The following is a 21,874-nucleotide window of genomic DNA, read 5'->3' as shown; positions in this document are numbered from 1 at the left end:
CTGGAGCCCCCTCCCTGCCAGATGGAAGAGAGCAGGCCAAGGAGCTGAGGGATGCTCAGACATCCCCTTGCAGATCTTAGAGGTATCTCTCTCACCTGAATGGCCATCGTTGATCAGGATAAACTGCTCGTTGGCAGAAACATTGTAGCCTTGGAACCCCAGGGGCACAAGGCTGGCGTCGTACTGGAGAATGTCACTGTGCAGGTCTATTGGGGACTGCAGCACACCCCCACATGACGGGTACTTCTTGGGCCAGCTCTTCTCCCCATCGGGACCTGGAAGGGGAGATTCAAGCCCAAAGTTTAGTCAGTTTTCCACAAACGTTCTTTCCTCACTTTCTAATCCTGTGTTCAACACAATCACTCCTTTTCTCCTCTTCGTCCCCACAGGGATATTCTTCAAGACCCAGAGATCTCAGCCTACTGCTCACTTGCTCTTAAAGTGATGTGGGGAAAGAAGGACTCTTAGAGCAGCCCCATGCCAAGGACTAAGGCCCACCAAGCTCCGTTTGAATTTTACATTGTTCGTATTTTGACACAGTACACATCCTCTCCACGTGAAGACCTATTGATTTTCAGCAATTTTGCATCTGTTTATGGAGCACCTGTTATGAGCAGGAATTACTCAGGGTCTCAGGTCCGCCGGGTTGAACACAACAACAGGGCCCCTGCTTGCCCAAACTTGCATCCTTTGGGATACTTCAGGCTGGAAAAATTGGTGTAGGACTGACCACAGCTCCAGATAGGTCTTTGGGGCTGGTGGAGGTATGACCTTCCTAATAGGAAACCCTTGAGGACATTGACTCTTGATACCCACATCTAGAGCAAATATAAAACCCAATCTGATAGGGATGCTTGAAAAATATCGAGTAATTATATGCCTGGAATCACAGAGCTCAGTGCAAAGTTTATACTGGGAGAGTGTGACAATACTACAAACTAATGCCAAACTACCAGTGAGCAGGAAGAGACTTAAAAAACAAATCCTCCAGGGCTCAGGCTTCTTGCTAACTACCAGGTAATTGTCCTTCCTCTGGAAATGGCAATAAACCCTCCAATCCCACGTTCAGATAAACTTTCTTACTCCCACAGGGAAAAAAAAATCTTTAAAGAATGTAAAGCTGTGTTTAAAAGATTATCTCCCGTGGTAATTAAATGGATTTTCAGGTGGAGGTTTCCCCAGAAAAGCAAGTAATTGGCATGTCATGGCTCGTTAGGGTGGAACCATGGTGCTCTGTGGGTTCTCTGTGAGTCAGGACCCAAGCTTTGCCATCTGGGGTCCATTCATCAGTATTTCAGCACCAGGAATGAAACTGGAGCAGAGGGCAAAGGAACACCACTTCTTCCGGGAACCCGTCCATAGACAGCAGCACTATTTCACAAGAGTGGACGTGTGTACTCTGGCCTCACAGAATCTCGGCTCCCTACCCCTTGTTCTCTAACTAGGAGACTCATCTGAGAGTAAGGAGAGTCGGAAGAAAAACTTGCTATGAGGAGTTGATCCAAGGTCTGGACATACACAGTAGAACCCTACTAATTTTTCAGGCTGTCAACCTTTGGATATGCCTTCTTGGAAATGTTAGAGCTTGAAGGGATTTCAAAATGTCCTGTCCAACCTTTCACTGGACACCAGTTTTCTCACTTGCCATGTCAGAGTCTCACTGAGCTATATTTTAATTTTCAAGACCTCAGAGCCCTGGACTCAAAGCAACTCAACCACACCAAGATGGCAGAGGGAGAGGGTAGCAAGAGGACACCAAGGTAAGACCATTACTCAGCTGAGGACAAAACCAAATTCCTTAGGGACAGCAGGAAGCAGAGATGGAGCAGTCATGAGGTATCATGCAAACCCTCAGGTCAGGAAGAGGCACAGCTATGGGGTGGCAAGCCTTCTAGAGTGAAGGCTGCCAGCCTTTTTGTTGCTCCCAATGACGTTTGGACCCACGGCCAGGGTGGCAGAAGCTGCCAGCCAGGCACAAAAGGAGAAACCCCGTAAGTGAAGAGGTACAGCAATGAGATGATGATTTCTCTTTGGACACATGACTAAAGGGAACTGGGTTAGGACTTTCTCTTCCCAAAACAGAGGTTCCAAAAGGTTTCATGAAGAGGGCATTCTAGTGCTAACTAAACTAAGAACTCTTTAGGGACAAGACCATCTCATTGTGATCACTGTGAACTCATGTTGTGATTAGGGTCACACACATAACAGGCATTTGGTAAACAGTTTCCCCAAGAATAAAAGACCCCAAAGAACAGAGAGCTTGGGAAAGGTCATCAGGAGGAATTTTTCTTTTTCATTGTGCCCCTAAATACTCTTTTTTGGAACTAAATACTCTTTATTGGAACTGACACTGGATTAGGTATTTGGGGGCAACGAAGTGTTGGCAAAACCTTCTTCAGAAAGAGAAGCAGCTATGTTGGATGAGAAGAGTCCAGAAAACAAGATCAGCGCCAGCCATCCCACCACCTCAGTGAGTGACCTTGAGCAAGTCACATTCCCTGCCTGAGTCTCCTTTACCCTTCATACAAATGAGAGGATTGAACACTGTGTTCTGGAAGTCCCGTTCTGGCTCTCAGCTCCGAGATGCATGGAGATTACTAGGACTAAGCTGGAGACCCTCTGTATCAGGCAAGTTTGAGCGGGTTGGAGAGAGCCGCTCATGCCAAGCAGCTAGCTCCTGGGCATGTGACAAGGTGCCTGGTGGGAAGCGGCTGTTGGACTGAGCGCAGGGCACTGCTGCTCCCGGGGCGGGCGAGCCCCTGGCTTCAGGAACCTGCCGCGGTGTTAGCTGCCATCCCCGCTCGTCTTTGAGCACCAGCCACAGCCCCTTAGGGGCAACAGGGTCTAAAAAGCTTTTTCTACTCCTGCTTTATTATTATTATTTGTAGTAGTTTTGATTCTTACAACTCTATAGGATCAGCAAGGCAAAAATTGTACCATTTTATAGATGAAGAATTGAGATTAAATGATTTGCCCTAATTAGACCTTGGCTTAGTTACAGAGTTATCTTGCCTGGGTCACAGAACCTCCATGCCCTCCTGTTTTAGTATTTATCCAGGAGATTTGGGGCATGCCTGTTTCCTCCCTCTCCCATGCTCTTCAGGAAGGCAAGGGCCATGTCACGTTCATCCCTGCCTCTCCCATAATGCCTGGCACAGAGCAGGCCCTTACCTGTTTGCGGAGCTGCATTCTGAAGCTAATTTTGTGCTTGTTCCTCTCCAGGGAAGCGTGCCCCTCTATTAATCCCCCTTGCTTCCCTACCACCCTGTATCATTTTTTTTCCCATCAAAAAAGAAAAGAAAAATTAGGTCACTTGCTCAGGTTCAAAATTTACCTTCCTAGCTTCCTAGTTTACCTGCATGAGGATGTGTTCTGTTTGGGAGCACTCAGTGAGAAAGAAATCTGGTTTGCTGCCCTGTGGCCCGGGAGATGGCCTGCGAGATGGCCTGCCAAGTACGGGGCTTCACAGCAGTTCGTAAGACTCCCCCACCAGCACGGGATGGCCAGTGTCCCCTTCCTGCATGGCTGGGGACCTTGGCAGAGCAGCCTCCCAAAATTGTGGCCTGTGAGTGCGAGGGGCATGTGGTGCCATGTGGGTGGGCACCAGGGAACATATTGAGGTGTTGTCAGTAGACCCCTTTCAGCCCTCCACCCCTGGCCTCCGCCTGGGGGATGTGTGACTTGTCGCTGAAGTAACACTGGCCTTTTGCAGGCAGCCACAGCCCAGACTGTGGCTTTTCAACTTGGTCTCAGCTTCCACACTCATGCCAAGCGCCCTGGTGCCAGGAAACCTCACTTGGGACTAACTCTTCCAAAAGAGGCATTTATTTCCAGCTACCATAAAAACTCCACTTTTCTCAGTTTTGACTTTGCCTTTCCAGTTCATTGGATTCCTCACATGATCCTGATAAAGGAGATCATGTGTATCTCCCAGTTTGTTTTTCCAAACAAAGTCAAAGCATTATTTCTTTCCAGCTCATGTTTTTCTGTTTTGAAATGTGACAGGAGATTAACATGGCCCAGCTCAAAATGCCTCTTGTGATTTCCGATTGGGAGTTATGAGGCCCAGGGTACAAGATCTGCATTACCCAAGGACCAGAATTTTTGTCATGGAAAATTTCAAACACATACAACAGCAGAGAGAAGAGCAAAATGAACCTCCATGTCCCCCAGCTTCGACAACTAACCATTGGCAAAAACAGATCAGCCTCATCTATATCACACCCACTCTCCCCTATCCCTGGATAATTCCGAAAGAAACCCAAATCGTTTTCATCTGTACATACTTCAGTATGTGCCACTAAAACATAAGGGCCACAGTGCCATTACCACACTTAAAAAGTTAACAATTAATTCCTTAAGGTTATCAAATCTCATCAGAATTCAGTTTTCTAATTATCTCATCACTTTGTAATGGTTTATTTGTAAGCTTCAGGATTCAAGTAAGGTCCATATATTGCAGTTAGTTGATGTATTACGGCCTAGATCTCAATTTGATGGTGGGATGCCTCATCAGACAACCACTGGCCCCACTTCTTCCAAGGCTCAGAATCTCAGAGCCAGGTTGGCTCTGTCCATCCTTTGCCCTCAGTCGGTCGTGGAGTCCCACGTTTCTGTTACCACCACCACCTCTCCCACCCCAGGACTGGCCCTCATCATGTCACACTGCACAGGCTTACTGCAGGGTCCCTGCCTCAGCCTTTCCTGTTCGCCGCCAGCCTCCTTTCTTGTGACCAAGTTTAACCAGACGTAGCACCTCCCTGTCTCCGAAGCGTGCCCGCCCCACCCAACAAAGCAGAGCAGAGCCGTAGCCATCTTTGATGGCCTGAAACACCTCAGCCTGTCAAGGCCTTCAGTGGCCCCCATGGTCAGGCTGGCATCCCGAGCCTCAGAACAAGTTATGAACTTGACCTTCACAAACGTTCTTATGCTAAAAATGTGCCTAAAACACCGCCCTCTTTCCCCTTCACCTTTCCAAATCTTGTCCCCGCTTCAAAGTCCAGCTCAAGTCCTGCCAAAGCTACTCCAGTACTTTCTCCCTGCCCCTGACCCCCGACATGCTGGGGGTTCGCACTGTGGTACAGTGATGGGAATGCTTGTTTAAGTCTTGTGCATGACTGCTGTTTCCGAACCAGCACCTCAACCTGCTCCAACCTGAAATCCTCAACTCTGTCTGCGGATTTCAAAGTCCTTTTGAAGACTACAGCTTTTTGTCACATCCCTCCCGCATGTCTGACAGAGCGGCCCTTACGAAACACTTAAGAAATTGATTTGGAGCGTTTCTTAAGCTCGTTTCAGAAATCTAGCCATAAAGGGGTGAGAGAAGAGTGTGTGTACACGTATGCACATGGTTATAGGAAGGTGAGGGTAACAAGAAGGGTTTTGTTCTTAATGGGGAGACTTAAGCATACTTCCATACAGAAGGGAAGGGGGGAGAGAGAAGGACGGTTGGATCCAGGAGAAAGAGGAGTCTATGGATGGAGTGTGGCCCTGAGAAGACAGTGGGTTGGGGAGGCTCCAGCCAGCTGAGGTAGAAATTAACCCCAGGCTGAAGGAGGCACTCGATAAATGTTCATCATATGGATCAAGAACACTGAAGCCTGCCTGGAAATGAAGCCCATGAAGTAAAAACCCAGTCAGAAATCCGAGAACTCAGCAAGCCTGCAAAGCTGATCAGAGAGGACTGGCTATGGGAAGACAAGCCATCTGGTTTTCCGCATTCCACAATGTATGCAACCAAAGTGCACCAATGAGCCTAAAAAAGTCAGTATGATTTTTTTAATGAACTTATATTTCACTACTTTCTTACTACATCTTGTGGGTTTTTTTTTAAAAAAGATTTTATTTATTTGAGAGAGATAGAGCACTAACAGTGGGGAGGGGCGGAGGGAGAGGGAGAAGCAGACTCCCTGCTGAGCAAGGAGCCCAATGTGGGGCTTGATCCCAGGACCCTGAGACCATGACCTGAGCTGAAGGCAGATGCTTAATGAACTAAACCACCCAGGCACCCCAATACATTTTGTGTCTTGTTTTAAAATTTAATTACAGAAAATTTCAAAGTAGGTACAGAAGTAAAGAGTATCGGGGCATCTGGGTGGCTCAGTCGGTTGAGCGTCTGACTCTTGATTTCGGCTCAGGTCATGATCTCAGGGTGGTAAGATCGAGCCCCATTGAGCCCACACCCAGCGTGGAGCCTACTTAAGATTCTCTTTCTCCCTCTCCCTCTGCCCCACCTCCCCTCTCTCTAAAAAAATAACAAAAATAAATTAAAAATTAAAAAAGTAAAGAGTATCGTATAGTGACCCCACGTACCCATCTATCTATCCACAATTAGTTTAGTTTTGTCTACCCTCCTCCACTGGATGACTTTGAAGAAAATCTATGGATGCTTATCTAAAGATAAGGGGTCTTTAAAAATAACCACAATACTATTTTCACATCTAAAAACTGTTGGCAGTAATTTCTTAATGTCATCAAATATCCAGTGAGTGTTCTGGTTTCCCCAGTAGTCTCATAAACTCACTGAATGGTTTATTGGAATCAGGGTCCAGATAAGGTACATGTATTGTGACTGGTTAATATGGCTCCTAGCTTTCTCTCTAAGTGCCCGATTTCAGAGTGTACAGAGTGTGTTTACTCTGTACATATATAGTTACAGACTTATTACTGCCTCAGGCAAATAACCATTTATGCAAGTAAATGCAGGATCATTTTATTATTTTGTAACCTGTTTGCAGACATGGTATGGGGTAGGTAAAAAACTTTATGGGTTGAGTAATTTCTTATACACCTGGTACATACATTGTAATAATAAAAGCACCGAGAGCTCCTTAGAAGACAAGAACTACAGAATAACTGCTAGTTTCTCACTGGTTACTCTTTCTCACTGACTGTACATCTTATGTGCTCAAGAATAATACACATTTTAATAAAAATATTGTTTGTAACTTGGACTATATCTGATGAATCTGGACACACACAGAAAAGCGCATTCGTGGTTACCCTGTTTTGAGGTTTGCCTTTTTGGTCCTTTCTAAGTCCGTCCCTCAGATCCACTGCTGCCCCTGACATCTCTTGGTGGCCGTATTCTCCCAGGTAGCCCCCTGCCCGTGTCTATGTGAGTGTCTGCAGACAGCTCTCTGGGCTCCAGGGCATGTCTCTTTGGAGCGGCTACCAAAACACAAGGTCAGATCAAAATCTGCCCCAGGAGATAAAACTCTCCTGGCAAGGTTGACATATTCTGGATGTTGACACACCTTTTTCTTCGATCAATAGTCAAAGTTTCAGTCCAATAAAAGCTTTTGCTCGGGGCGCCTGGGTGGCTCAGTCGTTAAGCGTCTGCCTTCGACTCAGGTCGTGATCCCAGGGTCCTGGGAATGAGCCCCACATCGGGCTCCCTGCTCGGCAGGAAGCCTGCTTCTCCCTCTCCCACTCCCCCTGCTTGTGTTCCCTCTCTCGCTGTGTCTCTCTCTGTCAAATAAATAAAATCTTTAAAAAAAAAAAAAAAAGCTTTTGCTCAGTCCTCCAAAGTTTGGTTTCTAAGGGGATCTGAGTATATAATAAAAATGGACCACGTCCTGGCATGTATATTTAAATGGAAGTGATCACAGATTGTGTACCAAATTTGAATACACATTTAATGAAATGCATATTCAAGTGTTGACTAAATACTCTTCCTTGGAATGCTGCTTAATTTGGAAGTTAATTCACTCATTTCTTCAACAAATGGGCCTACCATGTGTCAGACACTGTATTAGGCACCAAAGATGCGCTAGGGAACAAAACAGATCTGGTCTCTGTCCTCATGGAGCTTACATTCCAGTGGAAGAGACAGACAATAAATTGCAAAGAAGCAAACCAATAGATAAATTAAAAAAATTCCAGTCTGCAATCAGTGCTATGAAGGAAATAAGCGAGGAAGAGGATAGAGAACACGGAGGGATCACTGTGGACCAGGTGCTACTGGAAGGCTTCTCAGAGGAGGCGCCAGTAAAATTGAGATTTAAGGAATGGGACTGAGCCAACCATGAGCAAAACCAGAGGAATGGAATTCCAGAGACAGGGCACAGCAAGTTCAGAGGGCTTGCTGCAGCAGAGAGCTTATATATTTTATATGCATGTGATGAATCAACTCAGAAAGAACCTAGGATTCATCTGGCTTCCCCTTTCCCAAGCCGGGCATCATCCTACTACTAGGCTGAAAATCATGCGGCATCATCTGCTCATGTACACTCCTCTGTCTGTTAGAAAGGTCCCCCTTTCAGGGGGCTGGTACCTACCTTTCCCTGAGGGCCATCAGCCATGGGCCTGTGCCTAGAGCCACCCAAAACATGGCTAAGCCACAGGACCCCATTCAGTGGGGGAAGGCAGCCTTCGGGCCCCCTCTAAATCCATCTTGAATCCACACATCCTCAGGATGTTGGGATGTGGAAGCCACATTTAAAGTTTAATATATACTTCATAGCTCCTGCAGTTCCCTTCCGAAGTTGATTAAAAGACATACAGCTTCTCACAGAAGTCTGGGGGCGGGGCATTCAGCTGGCTGGGTTCTGGCCCCCCTGCAGGAGGCCACATTCTGCCAATTCTGCCTGTTTTCCTGCCGGTCAAGTGGAGAGGCATGGCCATAAAGACCAGGATCCTGCCCAGAAGGAAAGGAGGCTAGCCGGTTGTGGGTTAATGATTGATAGATGAGGTCTTATGACTTTATTATAAACAAGTGGAGGCCAGGGAATCAAACTGGCATTTTCCTTTGTTAACGTTACAAATGCGTCAGAGACAGGGCAGTGAGCGAGGGCTAGAGAGTCCGGGTTACTTGTTATTTACAAAGCTTAAAGCAGGATTGCCTTGGATTTTATGTTATAGGTTAATACAAAGGGGAAAGTCTTCTGAAGGTGACTTCATCTATACTTTCTGTCCACCTCTCCTCTTTGTTATTTCAATTCGTGTTTGGGCCAGCTTGAGAGGAGGGGCTGACACTGGGGCTTGGGCATCATTTCCGGTTTAGCCATGGGGTTGGGGGGCGGAGGAGAGGTGAGCTTTAAGACTGGCCAGCAGCTCAGCTCTCTGCTAGCCCTCAGCAGCCCTTCTCCTTCACTTGCCCTATCTACAGGCACACAAAGTCAGATCAAAACCTGCCCCAGGAGATAAAAACAGTAATGCTGGGGTTGTGAGTGAGAGGGGACTGTTTCCCCCTTCTCTGTGCTCCTGTAGAGCCCCTGGCATTTCTCTTTTCCTAGCAACACCTACACTTATCAAAATAATATTCTATATCTTTCTACCCCAGTAGACCAGCAGTTCCCAAAGTGTAGTCCCTAGGCAAGCATTATCATCATCATCACCACCACCAATCATGGTCACCTAAGAACTGGTTAGAAACGCAGATTCTTGGCCCCACCCCACGCCTCCTGAATCATACACTCCAGGGGGTGCCCAGTGGCTGTCACCAAGCCCACAGGTGATGCCGCTGTTCCTGGAGGCTAAGGACACTGCACTTGGCTTTCAGCTTGCCTCTCTCGCTCTTAGGTCCCCGCCTCCTACCCCAGAGCTTGGCAAACTCAAGTGGCCAACAAATGGTTCTTGAGCAACAACAGCGACAAACCAGTAAGTGAAACAAGTTGCTACAGCAGGAATAGCCTCAGTCCAGTAGCAAAACTTGGCAGGCCCCAGTCCCTGGTCAGAGCTCAGCCCACGCTCTTTCCCTTCGGTCTTCCTTGACTCATTCACAAACGAGTCGTGGTGTAAAAATGTGAAGTCCGCAGTCAAACCAGATGTCCTGCTCCACCCTCCTTAAAAAGAATATTAAAAATACTATTTCTCCATGCTCAAGCATCTCTGAATAGAAAAGGCTGCAGACATCATCTTTTGAATGTACTAGCAGATGGATAATTCTGGAAACAATAATGGTGTTTGTGGTAATTATTCAAAGTTGACTATTAGGAACATAATTTCCTTTTCTCAATCTGGTTTTATGGCTCATTTAAAAATTTTTTTTTATTGTGGCAAAATATACATAACATAAAGTTTACCATTTTAACAATTTTTTAGTGAATTTGTGCCATTAAGTACATTCACACCGCTGAGCAGCCGTCACCACTATCCATTTCCAGATCTGTTTCCGTCACCCCAAGCGTACATCGCTAGTGGGAATGCGAAATGGTGCAGCCGATACGGAAAACAGTGTGGGGGCTCCTTAAAAAGTTAGAATTACCATATGATCAGCAATTCTATTCCTAGGAATATACTCAAAAGAAGTGAAACCAGGGACTCAAACGGATACTTGGACACCAATGTTCATGGCAGCATTATCCCCAGTTGCCAAAGGGTGGAAATACCCCAAGTCTATTCATCAACACATGAACAGATAAACAAAATGTTATATAGACATGCAATGGAATACAATCTGTCCATAAAAAGACTCATCTCATTTTGATGTACAATTTCTTTTCCTAGAATCCCACCTCGTAGATGTTTAAGGGGAGCTGAGGTAGGTCTCTATATTTGCACACCTGTCACCTGTCACAGAATGAAAATTATGGCAGATGCTCAGTAAACCCTCACTGGTTGAGGAAAGCTATCTGTAATTTCTTCTCGAGTCTAACCTCAGAGCAGTTGTCAAACATGAGTGAGCATCAGAATCCCCTGGCGGGCTTGTTAAACACAGATTGCCGAGCCCCGCCCCACAGCTTCTGATTCAGCAGGTTTTGAGTGGAGCCTCAGAATCTGCATTTCTACCAAGTTCCCAGGTGTGCTGATTGATGCTGCCTGTCTGGGGACCACACTTTGAGAACCCTAGAGCCGTATTCCTTAACCCTGGACCTACTCTGGCATCTCTGAGGGCTCTTAAAAGTTTGCCCCTGGCCCCAGCCCCTGAGATCTGCTTAATTGGTCTTGGGTGGGGTCCACACACAGGAAGCTTCGAAAAGCTGCCCAGGTGGTTCTAATGTGCAGCCAAAGTCGAGAAGAGCTGATGAAAAGCCCTCCTCAGACCAAAGGCCTTGACGTCGGAGCCGGGGCTTTTACCCTCCCTCACCAGGGTAAGACTGCTTTTTTAATTTTTAATTAATGTTTTCTTGTGGTAAAATAGATATAAATTTATCATTAGTGACATTTGGTATGTTCACACTGGTGGGCAACCATCATCACTCTTCAGCTCCAGAACATTTTCACCACCCCACAGGGAAACCCCATCCTCAGTCCCCATTCCCCTCCTTCCCTCAACCCCCGGTCACCACTCATCTACTCTCTGTCTCTATGGATGTGCATGCTCTGTACACTTCATGTCAGCGAATCGATATGTGGCTTTTGTGTCCGGCATCTTTCACATAGTGCAATGTTTTCATGGTTCATCCATACTTCCTTTTTATGGCTGAATCATATCCCCTTGTACGGACATAGCACCATTCATTTATCCGTTCATATCATTGCTTTTTACTGCAGTTTAAATATTTGACTCTGGTTCAATTGCACCTCTGGTCTGTAAAATAGCTGTTGACTGGAATCAAGCAGCAGTGTTTCACCTGTGTGGGTTTTAGAAGAGGCTGTGACTGTGGGGTGCCTGGGTGGCTCAGTCAGTTAAGCGTCTGCCTTCAGCTCGGGTCGTGATCTCAGGGTCCTGGGATCGAGCCCCGCATCGGGCTCCCTGCTCGTCGGGGAGCCTGCTTCTCCCTCTCCCACTCCCCCTGCTTATGTTCCCTCTCTCGCTGTGTCTCTCTCTCTGTCAAATAAATAAAATATTAAAAAAACAAAAAACTCTGTGACTAAAGCCAGTGTGAAGGCAAGATGGAGAAGACTCAGCCTGGTTTCCTGGAAACATGGGTCGAGGGGTCAACGAGGCTATTATTTGTAACAAGCTCCCGATTGAAAAGGGGAAGCTTCACCCCGTAATGCTAACAGAGGCGTATTCCATACAATATGGTGTAGCAATGTTTCCTGGCACCGGAAGCAAGTTGGTGGGAGAGCAAATGACGGGGGCAGAGGCTGCCTCTGAGCCAGGCTCTTTCCCTGGCAACGGGAGGTCTGAAAACGTCTCAGGCGCTTTGAATCGTTGGTACAGCTGTCCCCTCTAGCTGACAGAGGCTGCTCATCTCCCCCCCACACACACACCCCCACCACTCATCTTTGTTAAAAGTGTGAGGCTGGGGGTGACTAACTGTGACTGCCTTCGGGGTTAGACAGTAGGTCAGGGATAGTACTGGATATCCAAGCTGAAAGTGACCCCCGCAAGGTATTGAGTTGTGGACTTTTGATGTCTGTTAGCAGAACCAGTACCTACCCTTTTCACTTTCACTGTAATCTCTCACCTCTGTTTTGCAGCCAAGCATCTTCCAAGAATTGTCTAAGCTGCTGGCTTGTGCATCTTCACTTCCCATTCAGACTCACTGCTCTGTGACTCTGACTTGAGACCCACATCCCACTGAATTCAAATAGACTCTTCAGTCCTGGTTTTTCTTGCAGCCCTTGGCCCCAGTGTCCCCCACCACCCCGTTTCTGAAATCTTTCCTCTTGCACTATCTGTCGCTCCCTGCCCCTTAATGTCAGCTGTCCCATGGTTTTGTCCTTGGCTCTTTCTTTTTTCTCGCACAGGCCCCTGGGCTGAGCCTCTCCCCTCCTATGGTTTCAACACCACCTCTGCCCTGCCCAGTTTCCTCCTGAGCTCCAGGCCAGCTGCCTACTGGACGCCCCTACTGGATGCCTATGGCTTCCTGAAACCAGACATGGCTGGAGAGAGTGGCAGACAAACAATTAAAAAAGAATAACCAAACTTGCCATCTTTTCCTCTCTGAACATCCTCCTTCCAAAACTTCTCTCACTTCCTTCAAGGTTCTCTGTCTCAACTGATGGTACCACTCACTGCACCAAAACCTAGAATCACAATTTACTTCTTCCCATCCTCTCCTTTGGTCCCATTGCTAGGCACAGGGAAATAATGATTTTACTTTTATGTGTCTTTTTAAAAAGCTTTTTATTCTGAAAAATTTTAAATGTACAGAAAATTTAGAAGAATAGCACAATCCATTCCCATATACTCTTCACCTAAAATCACTAGCTGTTAACATTTGCCACACCTGCTTTATTACTCTCTCTCTCTATATATATATATACACACATTATTGTTATTACAGTTCTTCTTCAGCCTGTGATGGGATTATGTCCCAATAAACCCATTGTAAATTGAAAATATCCTGTAATTTGAAAATGCACCTAACCTACCGAACATCACAGCTTAGCCTAGCCTACTTTAAGCATGCTGATACTAGCCTACAATTGGGCGAAATCATCTAACACAAAGCCTGTTGAATATCTCATGTAAACTGTTGAGTACTGCACTGTAAGTGAAAAACAGAGTGGTTGTCTGGGTACAGAATGGTTGTAAGTGTATCAGCTGTTTATCCTCGTGATGGGGTGGCTGCCTGGGAGCTGGGGCCGCTGCCCCCACCCAGTGTCACCACAGAGGATCACACTGGGTATCGCTAGCCAAGGAAAAGACCCAAACTCACAATTCCAAGTAGAGTTTCTACTGAATGTGTATCACTTTCACACCATTCTAAAACTGAAAAATGGTAGGTTGAACACTCGTAAGTCGGGGCTATCTTTTGAGAGAAAGTTTCAGACATCGAGCCCTCTTGTACTTAAATACTTAGATGTCTGTCTCCTGAGAACAAGGACATTTCCTTCCATAATCACAATACAACTATCCAAGTCAGGAAGTTTAACAATTAATACAATACTGTTATCTAGTATAAAATCGATACTCACATTTTGTACACCCAGGCTCAAAGGATCTTCCCACAGATTATGTATGATTTATAAAAGGGGAAAATGGCAACATTAAAATGGAGAAAGCTATCAGGCATTATCTTAACCAAGTGATCAAAATGCTCACCAACGATGACATCGAGTGCCTCTTGATGAAATGCACAGTCAGGGACACATTACTTCTGCAGGATTCAAGCCAAAACCCACAACCTGAACCTCATGAGAAACCCTTGGACAAACCCAAACTGAGGGACCTTTTAGAAGATATCCAGTCTATATGCTTCAGAAATGTCACGGCATGAAAGGTCTAAAGAGACACCACAAAAACATGCAACGAGTTATCTGGATTGACTCCTGCCTCAGAAAAAGTGCTATCAGGGATCTCATGAAGTTTCTTTCAAACTTGGCCCTGCTATGTCCCCACTGGCACGGCCTTTGTTCAGCCCTGCAGCTGCATATCTGTGCCCCCACTGGCCTTGTTTCTCCAGGCTTACCCCACAGCCCTCCCCTCTCCACACTGATGCACACCGCAGCCGCACATGACTTTGCCACCAGTCTTCAGTGGCTCCTCAAGGCTGTAGGATTAATCCCAAGGTCTCTAGTGCAGCCCTCAAGACCCTCGTGATCCCACCCCCTTCTCCAGCTTTTGCTTTCCCCACTGCCACCTGTCAAAAATCTGAGGTCAGTTTTGGGTGGGGGGCAGATAAAATTTCTCCCAAACTCACCAGTTAGGCTGCCACAGCTTCACTGCAAAGACACGAGACTCCTGAGTCCGAGACCAAGGACAGTTTAATACTCACAGCAGGAGCATCGCAACGTTTGTGCCTGTTTCCCAAGCCCCGGTTCCACAGGGCGCCACAATGAGGGCCAGGTGACACCTGCCCGTGCCAACCACTCAGCATCACGGCCAAGCAACTCCACTTTTAGGAAACCCCAATCTTCTAGAGGGGCAGTGGGCAAACCTGCCCAACTGTACCTCCCCTCCCGCCCCCCCAGGGAGACACTGTCTTTATCTTACAGGATAGCAAACAAATCTGCTCCCTGCCCCTAGAGGGAGACACTATCTCTAGTTTATAAAACGATTTGCTACATAAACATCCTTGAAATGATAGTCTGGAACCAAAGCCATCAGCCCCTCTGCCCAGAGACTTGCTGAAACACCAGAGACCCAGGGAGAGCAGTCTCCCATCACTACTCCTCCAGCACGAGGGGGCTGCAACCTGATGCTCTCTCACTGCGCCACACGCTGTCACCTGCTTTCTGGACCTCTGTGGTCCGCCACGGAAAGCCATCCGCAGCCCCAAACGGCACCCCACCCATGCACAGAAACATTCACGCGCTCCCCCTGCTTTGCTCCTTTGTCTTTCAAGAATCAGCTCCTCGGGCAGGCCTGACAGCCACTCTCGCCCCCAGACTGAGGCCTTTTGTGCTCCCTCGGTGTCCACGGCACCAGTGCCCAGTGTCCCAGCTCTTAATTTGCTCCACAGTAATTGCCGGCTTGCATGTCTGCTGGCCCCTCGGCTGTCAATTCGTTGAAGGCAAGGGCTGCGTCATGCTTGTCTCTCTAATCCCAGGACCGGCCCACAAAGGAATCCTTAAGGACGGGTCAAAAGCATAAGTGAATCGGTGAATAAACTCTTCTTTTAAAGCGGCCAGCCATTTCTTCCTATCACTTGAGGTCGAGTCAGATGTACAAACCGATGAAGCTGGAAAACTGGCCTGGGACAAGGGGTGGGGCAGGTACGGGGTTCGTAAGCACCTTCCAGATTCTGGGGGAGGAACTAGAAATGTGTTCACGGGGAGGCCCTCCCCATGTTGTAGGATGGAGCACTTGGACCAGCCTTCTCAGCTACCCGGGCATGAGGCAGGGCACCAGCCGGTGTTTCTGTGAAACTGGAGCCCCAGCTGAGGCCATCCAAATGCTGGTGCTTCGGGCTGGGATGCTAAGTGTTCTGTTTAGTGATCCAATGATACAAGCTAGGTGCATCTTTAACAGGTCTACCTCCGTGCAAAGAATACTCTTTTTCTAAATATGAATTTAGGTGTCCTGGACAGGAATGTTGTCCCACTTGTGATTATTTCAAACTTTAAGTCAGTCTTCTCAGCGGGAGTGATTTTACCCCTCAGGGGCCACTTGGCGATGTCTAGGGACATTTTGGAGTCCTTGTTGGCAGGTGCTCCTGGCGTCTAGTGGGCAGAGGCTAGAGATGTGGCTAAATATCCTACAGTGCACAGGACAGCCCCCCACAACAAAGAATTATCCTGCCCAGAATGTTCGTAGTGCAGAGGCTGAGGAGGCTGGGACTAGACTATCGTGACTGCCTTGTCTGGGCCATGTGTAAGAAGGACCAGATCATACAGTGTGGAGGAGGTGTTTCTTAAAAGGTTGGGTGCAGGCGCCTGGGTGGCTCAGTTGGTTAAGCAACTGCCTTCGGCTCAGGTCATGATCCTGGAGTCCCGGGATCGAGTCCCGCATCAGGCTCCCTGCTCGGCAGGGAGTCTGCTTCTCCCTCTGGCCCTCCCCCCTCTCATGTGCTCTCTCTCATTCTCTCTCTCTCAAATAAATAAATAAAATATTAAAAAAAAAAAAAAAAAGGATTGGGTGCTTTCACTGTGAATCATCTTGGGGCAAGAGGAATAGAGGTGAGGCCTGGAGACAGGGAAGAGGGAACATAGTCAGGAGGACTCCGGGCCAAAAGAGCAAGACTGGTGCCTACGTGCTGGTGGGGACCCATGGGAAAGGGATGATCGTTGCTCTCAGGGAGTACTGTGGGCAGAGAGATCTGGTCTAGGATTTTCCTTTTAGACTGTAGTTGCCTTGTGTCATCCCAGGGCCTGAACCATTTTGTTGTTGTTAAATTCCAAGGCCTAATGAGTTTTTTTTGTTTTTTAAGCTACTATGTAATGAGCGCTCACTATGTGCCAGGCATCATTGTATATCAGAGCTTGGCTACCATTTTCTGGCAGGCGGCCAGATCGCCAATATTTTAGGATTTGCAGGCTGTACAGTTTCTGTCACTACTACCCAGTCCTGCCTCAGTTCACCACAGCCTCCTAGGGACTGTGTAAATGGGTGAGCCATTTACACAGAAAATGGGTGAGCCATTTTCTCAGCTGCGTGCCAAGAAAATTTTATCTACAAAAACAGGTGGTAGGGGGCACCTATTTGGCTCAGTCGGTTAAACGTCTGCCTTTGGCTCAGGTCATGATCCCAGGGTCCTGGGATCGAGCCCGCATCGGGCTCCCTGCTCTGTGGAGAGCCTGCCTCTCCCTCTGCCTGCCGCTCCCCTTGCTTGTGCTCGTTCTCTCTTTCTGTCAAATAAATAAAATCTTAAAAAAAAAAACAGGTGGTGGGCTGCCTTTGGCCCATGGGGCAGTTTGCCAACCCTCATTCTATATGCTTAATGTGTATTAATTAATCTGCATAAGGGCCCTATGATATGGGTAGCATCCTCTCATTTAATAGAGGAGGTGACAGGGCCACAGGGGTTGGATGATAAGCCCAAAGTCACGGCACCCGGAGGCAGCAAGGCGGCTCCCAGTGCGCTTTAGCGGGCACGGAGCCTGGACAGCAGCCACAGTTAGAGGCTGGTGAGCGGCGACCCACAGGGAAGCCCTGGCTGACTGTCCAGAGCTGGAGGGGAAGAGCAGTGATGGAGGCATCTGTGACCTGGTCAGTATTCCCTGGGGAGTCTGGAAATAAGGAAGAAAAGGGATCTGATAAAAGACTCGAACTTTCTGCAGTCACCCTGGGGGGAAGCTGAACTAAAGCAAAGGATGACTGTCCTCGAACCATGGACCCGATGTTGACTCAATTCTTCACTTACCAGCTTTCACAAGGAGGAAGTGCTTTCTGATAGCTGACCTATCGCCGTCTTGCTGTTATGCAAAGCTACTCCCTCAGTTTTCCTTTTTTAGTGGTTTTTTCATGGGTCTCTCACACCTGAAGAACTTCATCCAGGCTACTTCCTCCTATCTCCTCTCCTGAGAGGCGTGAAGTGCAAAAGGGCTCTGGAGCCATCCGGCCACGCACCAAGCTGTGTGACCTCGGGCATTTCTCCCAGAGTCCCCGAGCTTCACTCACACAATGAAAGTGGCAGCCCCCACCTCCCATTCCCATTGTGAGGAATGAACGTGGTGGCATAAGATTGCCATCTAGAAGTGATAGGCTCCCAAGACATGCTGGGCCCCAGGCCCTCCTGAGCTAAATTGTCTCAGTGCTTCCTTTTTCTCTTGCGGGCTGTTTGCCAAACTTTTAGAGCAAGTTCTCCCCTTCACCTCACCGGAAAACAAATCCAGGGTCTCCTTTTACTTCGAATGAGCTATGCATGGTCATGTGGCGTTGCATTTCAGCCTGCTTTCACCTCTGAAACCCTATCATCCCAGATCAAGTGTTACCCTCTCCCTGGTGCCTTCCCTGACTCCCAGAGCCAAAAATAAACAGAGAAATAAACCATTCATTCCTCGTTCACTCAACAAATGTTTCCCGAGCATCTTCCCCGGGCTGGGGTCTGTGCATCTGCCTGAGCAGCTCCCGGGGGGGGGGGGGGGGGGGGGGGGGTGCTACATCCTCTTTCTGGACGACTCTCCTTGAGGCTGGAAATGGCTCCTCGCTTACCCCCGGGCCCTGCAGAGGCCCTGGAGCACTGCCTGCAGCAGGCTTATGCTAAAAGAAACAAAACAAAAAAACGCCATTGAGGGAAGAACTTCTCCAGTGATAACTGGACAAGTTAATCTTCTCTGCGAAGTAAGCGCTCGGCTGTTAGTGGAAGAACTATCTGTGCTTCGTGGGGCAGTTACGTGCGGAGAATGCCAGGCTCTTACACTTCATTCTTCTCCGAGGTGGAACGAGTTTTCTGACCAAGCAGCTTTGCACACTCAGTGTGACTTGCACACTCAGTCTCACTCACTGATGGCAGATTCCCGGCGTTATCCTTGCTGGTGCACAAGTGAAAGCATCACACCCAAAGGTTTGTCAGGAGCCGGGGAGACCCTTGGGGAGCTGCCAGAAGGAAGCACCGAGGAGTCACTTTAAGATCTCACCCGAGCGGGGCGCCTGGGTGGCTCAGATGGTTAAGCGTCTGCCTTCGTCTCGGGTCATGATCCCAGTGTCCTGGGATTGAGTCCCGCATCGGGCTCCCTGCTCTGCGGGAAGCCTGCTTCTCCCTCTCCCACTCCCCCTGCTTGTGTTCCCTCTCTCGCTGTGTCTCTCTCTGTCAAATAAATAAAATCTTTAAAAAAAAAAAAGAAAAGAAAAGATCTCACCCGAGCGCCTCTCCAAGCCGTGAGGCACAGGCCGTAAGTGAGAGGCCCGCTCCAGTTCACCGGCGAGGGCATTGGAGAGCGAGTGTGTGTGAGTGCGAACGCACCGAAGAATGTAGCTACGCACGTGAGTGTGGATGCGGGCACTCACGTGCCCTCCTTCCCCAGGACCCAGAGGGATAGAGCACAGCAACCCGGCTTTCCCCGTCCTTTCGGTCTTCGCAGGCTGGCCCCAGCCCTGCAGCAGCCACGCTCACACGACATGTGCGCACCGGGAGCTCCTCCTGCCCCTGCCGCCCGGGCCGCCCGGCCCACTCGCTCTGAGCCACTTGTCTGACCTGCTTCTTCACCTAGCTTCGTCCTCTGCTTCCCGTTCTCGCTCCTATCACCCCGGTTCTTTAGCTGCCCATCCTCTTCCTAAGAACCTGAGAAGGAAATGGATTCAGGATGGCGCCGAGAGGAACCCCGACTCGAGGAACAGCCATGTGTTGCCAACAGTAACAGTGGCTGGATTCTATGGATTTTTTTTCTCCCCCAGCAACCACACCGGTCTTTGATCTCCACTTCCCATGAGTGTAGCACAAGGAACCGAATCAAATGTTTACCTATGTCAAAAGGTATTAAGTCTATTGTGTTTTCTCTGACCACTAAGCCTTTTGTCCTGATGAGGGGAAGAAAAACAAGTTAATTTGGCATAATTTGTTCCCGGCAAATTCAATTATTTACTTTTTTAAAAAAATCACTGCCTTTCCTCAATGGCATTTACACAATGTCATGATGTGCAGTGTAGGGGCATGCAACACCTGCTTATTTTGTAATTTTTATAATGAGCATCCGCCGAACGACCAGGAAATCACATGGGATGGGAATCAGGAGACCCAAGTTGCTGGTCCTGGCTCGGCACCTCATGCCGTGTTTGGGTCACTGCGGAACTGAGTTTCCCTTGCCTCATTCATAAATGGGGGTGGGATTTGGCTATATCAGTGTCCGCACCCCATCCCTCCCACATCCCGGGGTCCCTCCTAGGCAAGATGGCAGTCTGGATGCCAATTTGAACAGAGACAGACACTCATCCACAATCAGGCTGCACTGTGTCTACATTTCTATTAGGTGTCAACATTTCCAGCTGAATTACCAACAGGTCAAGACCCCTATTACCCCTCTGTTGGTTCAGCCCCACCCCCCCCAAGCGCCTCTCCCACATCCCTTTGAATTCCCTTTCTCTAGCGTTTCACACTCTTTTCACTCTCCACCTTGCAGCCGTGGTGATCCTTCTAAAATGCTTACCTGATCACCTCAGGTTTCGACTTGGAATGTTCCAGCAGTCCCCAGCTGCCTCCAGAATGAGGCCCCGCCAGCTCAGCTGGCTCACAAGCTCCTTGCGCTCTGGCCCCGGCCTGTCTCCCCAGCCCCAGCCCCTCACATCGAGTTCCTTGGTAGTCCCCAGAACGTACCAGCCTAGGTGGTCACGGCACAATTTGTCCCTTGGCCCCCGGTGCCCTTCTACCCCTTGCCCTTTGCCTGGCTAGCTTTTATCTGTCCTCCAGGTCTCAACTTAGATATTCCCTTCTCCAGGAAGCTTTCTCTGGTCCTTCCCCCCAAACACTAGGTGAGGTCTCTTCCATGCTGATTCTCTCTGTACTGGAAGGCCCTATCTAATTCACGGTGTCCTCCCAGATTCACAGTCCCAGAATGGTGGACGCCATGCCTCAGTCACCATTTCTTCAGCATCTAGTCCAATCCTTGGCCCTCAGTATTCACTCAATATGGTGGAATGAGTGCGAACCAATTATCTTAGGCTAACTGAAAACTTTGACTGGCTTCTATGTCTGTCTTTGAATAATAACAAATGGGGACAATTAACTATTTCACTAACATATTAATTTGTTAAAACAAATCTTTGAACCAGTGGTATCCATGGAGGGGGGTGGAATAAAAGAGTGGTGGAAAAAATAGAGTATCACTCTTCTAAGGTCCCTTCTAGCTAAAAATTCCAGAAATCTATCGTTATAACATTTTGGCTTAGGAGCAGGAAAAATAATCTAGAAACTGGAAGGGCAATATGAGGAAGATTGTTTAGATTTGCAGGTCATAGGACAATAGACAGTTAATCAATTTACCCCTAGGCTTCCTGGTGGCCAAAACTAAAAGGCAAACACGGTCATTTGCATGACTGCCTCAGACTTGCTACAAAACATCTTTGTTCTACAACCTTCAGTCACCTTTCCTCCCTTCTCCACTCCACACACATACTTCCCAGAAGACGGAGCACCAGGGAGGGGTCGCTGTAACACGGCACTGGGCACCATTGGCCAATGTCAGCGCTGCCTGCTTTAGGTAAATCTCCCTTTCATCAAGGCCAAGGAGCCTTTCCCGAGCCACCTGTCCCAGGAGGTGGGGGCTGCATGAACCCTTTGCCCTGACTGTGCAGGTGTCCTTCTGAGATCCGGACGGGTCTCATCCAGTTCACCCAGAAGTCACAGAGCTGATCTGGTCACAAGTTAATGATTGCAACATTGTTTAAAAAGTTTAGATGAGCTAAATAAACCGTGCAGAGCTAGACCAGCTCTGAGTCAACCTTTACAGACAGAAGGAGGTGCTGTCCTTGTATTTCTTCCTTCCTGGTTGGCATAAAAGTCCAATGCTTGTCAGGGAATTGGGGAGCTTGCTTGGTCCTTAAAGAAATACTTTTGTTAAAACACACACACGCACACACACATATAGAGTGCCCAATTTACTTTGTTTATAAATACTTGTAATACTATTGAACACTACCAAAAAGCACACATGAACTGAAAATTGGAAAAAGTTCTAGTTGAAAATCAAATAGGGTTCCCCATCGTTGCTAGGTACTGTG

The 21,874-nt window shown here is 48.0% G+C and overlaps 2 protein-coding genes across 8 annotated transcripts in view; one reads left to right on the top strand and one right to left on the bottom strand.

Moving 5' to 3' along the window:
* Positions 1 to 8,959, top strand: part of APH1B (aph-1 homolog B, gamma-secretase subunit) — an 80,633-nt gene extending 71,674 nt beyond the window's left edge. The window contains exon 7 of the mRNA XM_045899912.3: positions 390 to 8,959. The gene's annotated coding sequence lies outside the window, so the exon portion shown is untranslated. The remainder of the gene's footprint in view (positions 1 to 389) is intronic.
* The window catches only part of CA12 (carbonic anhydrase 12), a 56,467-nt gene that overhangs the window by 21,555 nt on the left and 13,038 nt on the right, over positions 1 to 21,874 (bottom strand). For all 7 annotated transcript variants that reach the window (XM_064570341.1, XM_064570342.1, XM_045899909.3 and 4 more), the window contains exon 3: positions 96 to 275. In XM_064570341.1, the coding sequence (XP_064426411.1) occupies positions 96 to 275 (180 nt within the window). The remainder of the gene's footprint in view (positions 1 to 95; positions 276 to 21,874) is intronic.

This window comes from Mirounga angustirostris, unplaced genomic scaffold (genome assembly GCF_029215605.1).
Source record: "Mirounga angustirostris isolate CCGP_5_RB_7025 unplaced genomic scaffold, mMirAng1.0.hap1 SCAF_9, whole genome shotgun sequence".
Classification (NCBI taxonomy): Eukaryota; Metazoa; Chordata; class Mammalia; order Carnivora; family Phocidae; genus Mirounga; species Mirounga angustirostris.
Note: the sequence above shows the minus strand (reverse complement) of the source record. Positions and strands in the feature narration are given on the sequence as shown.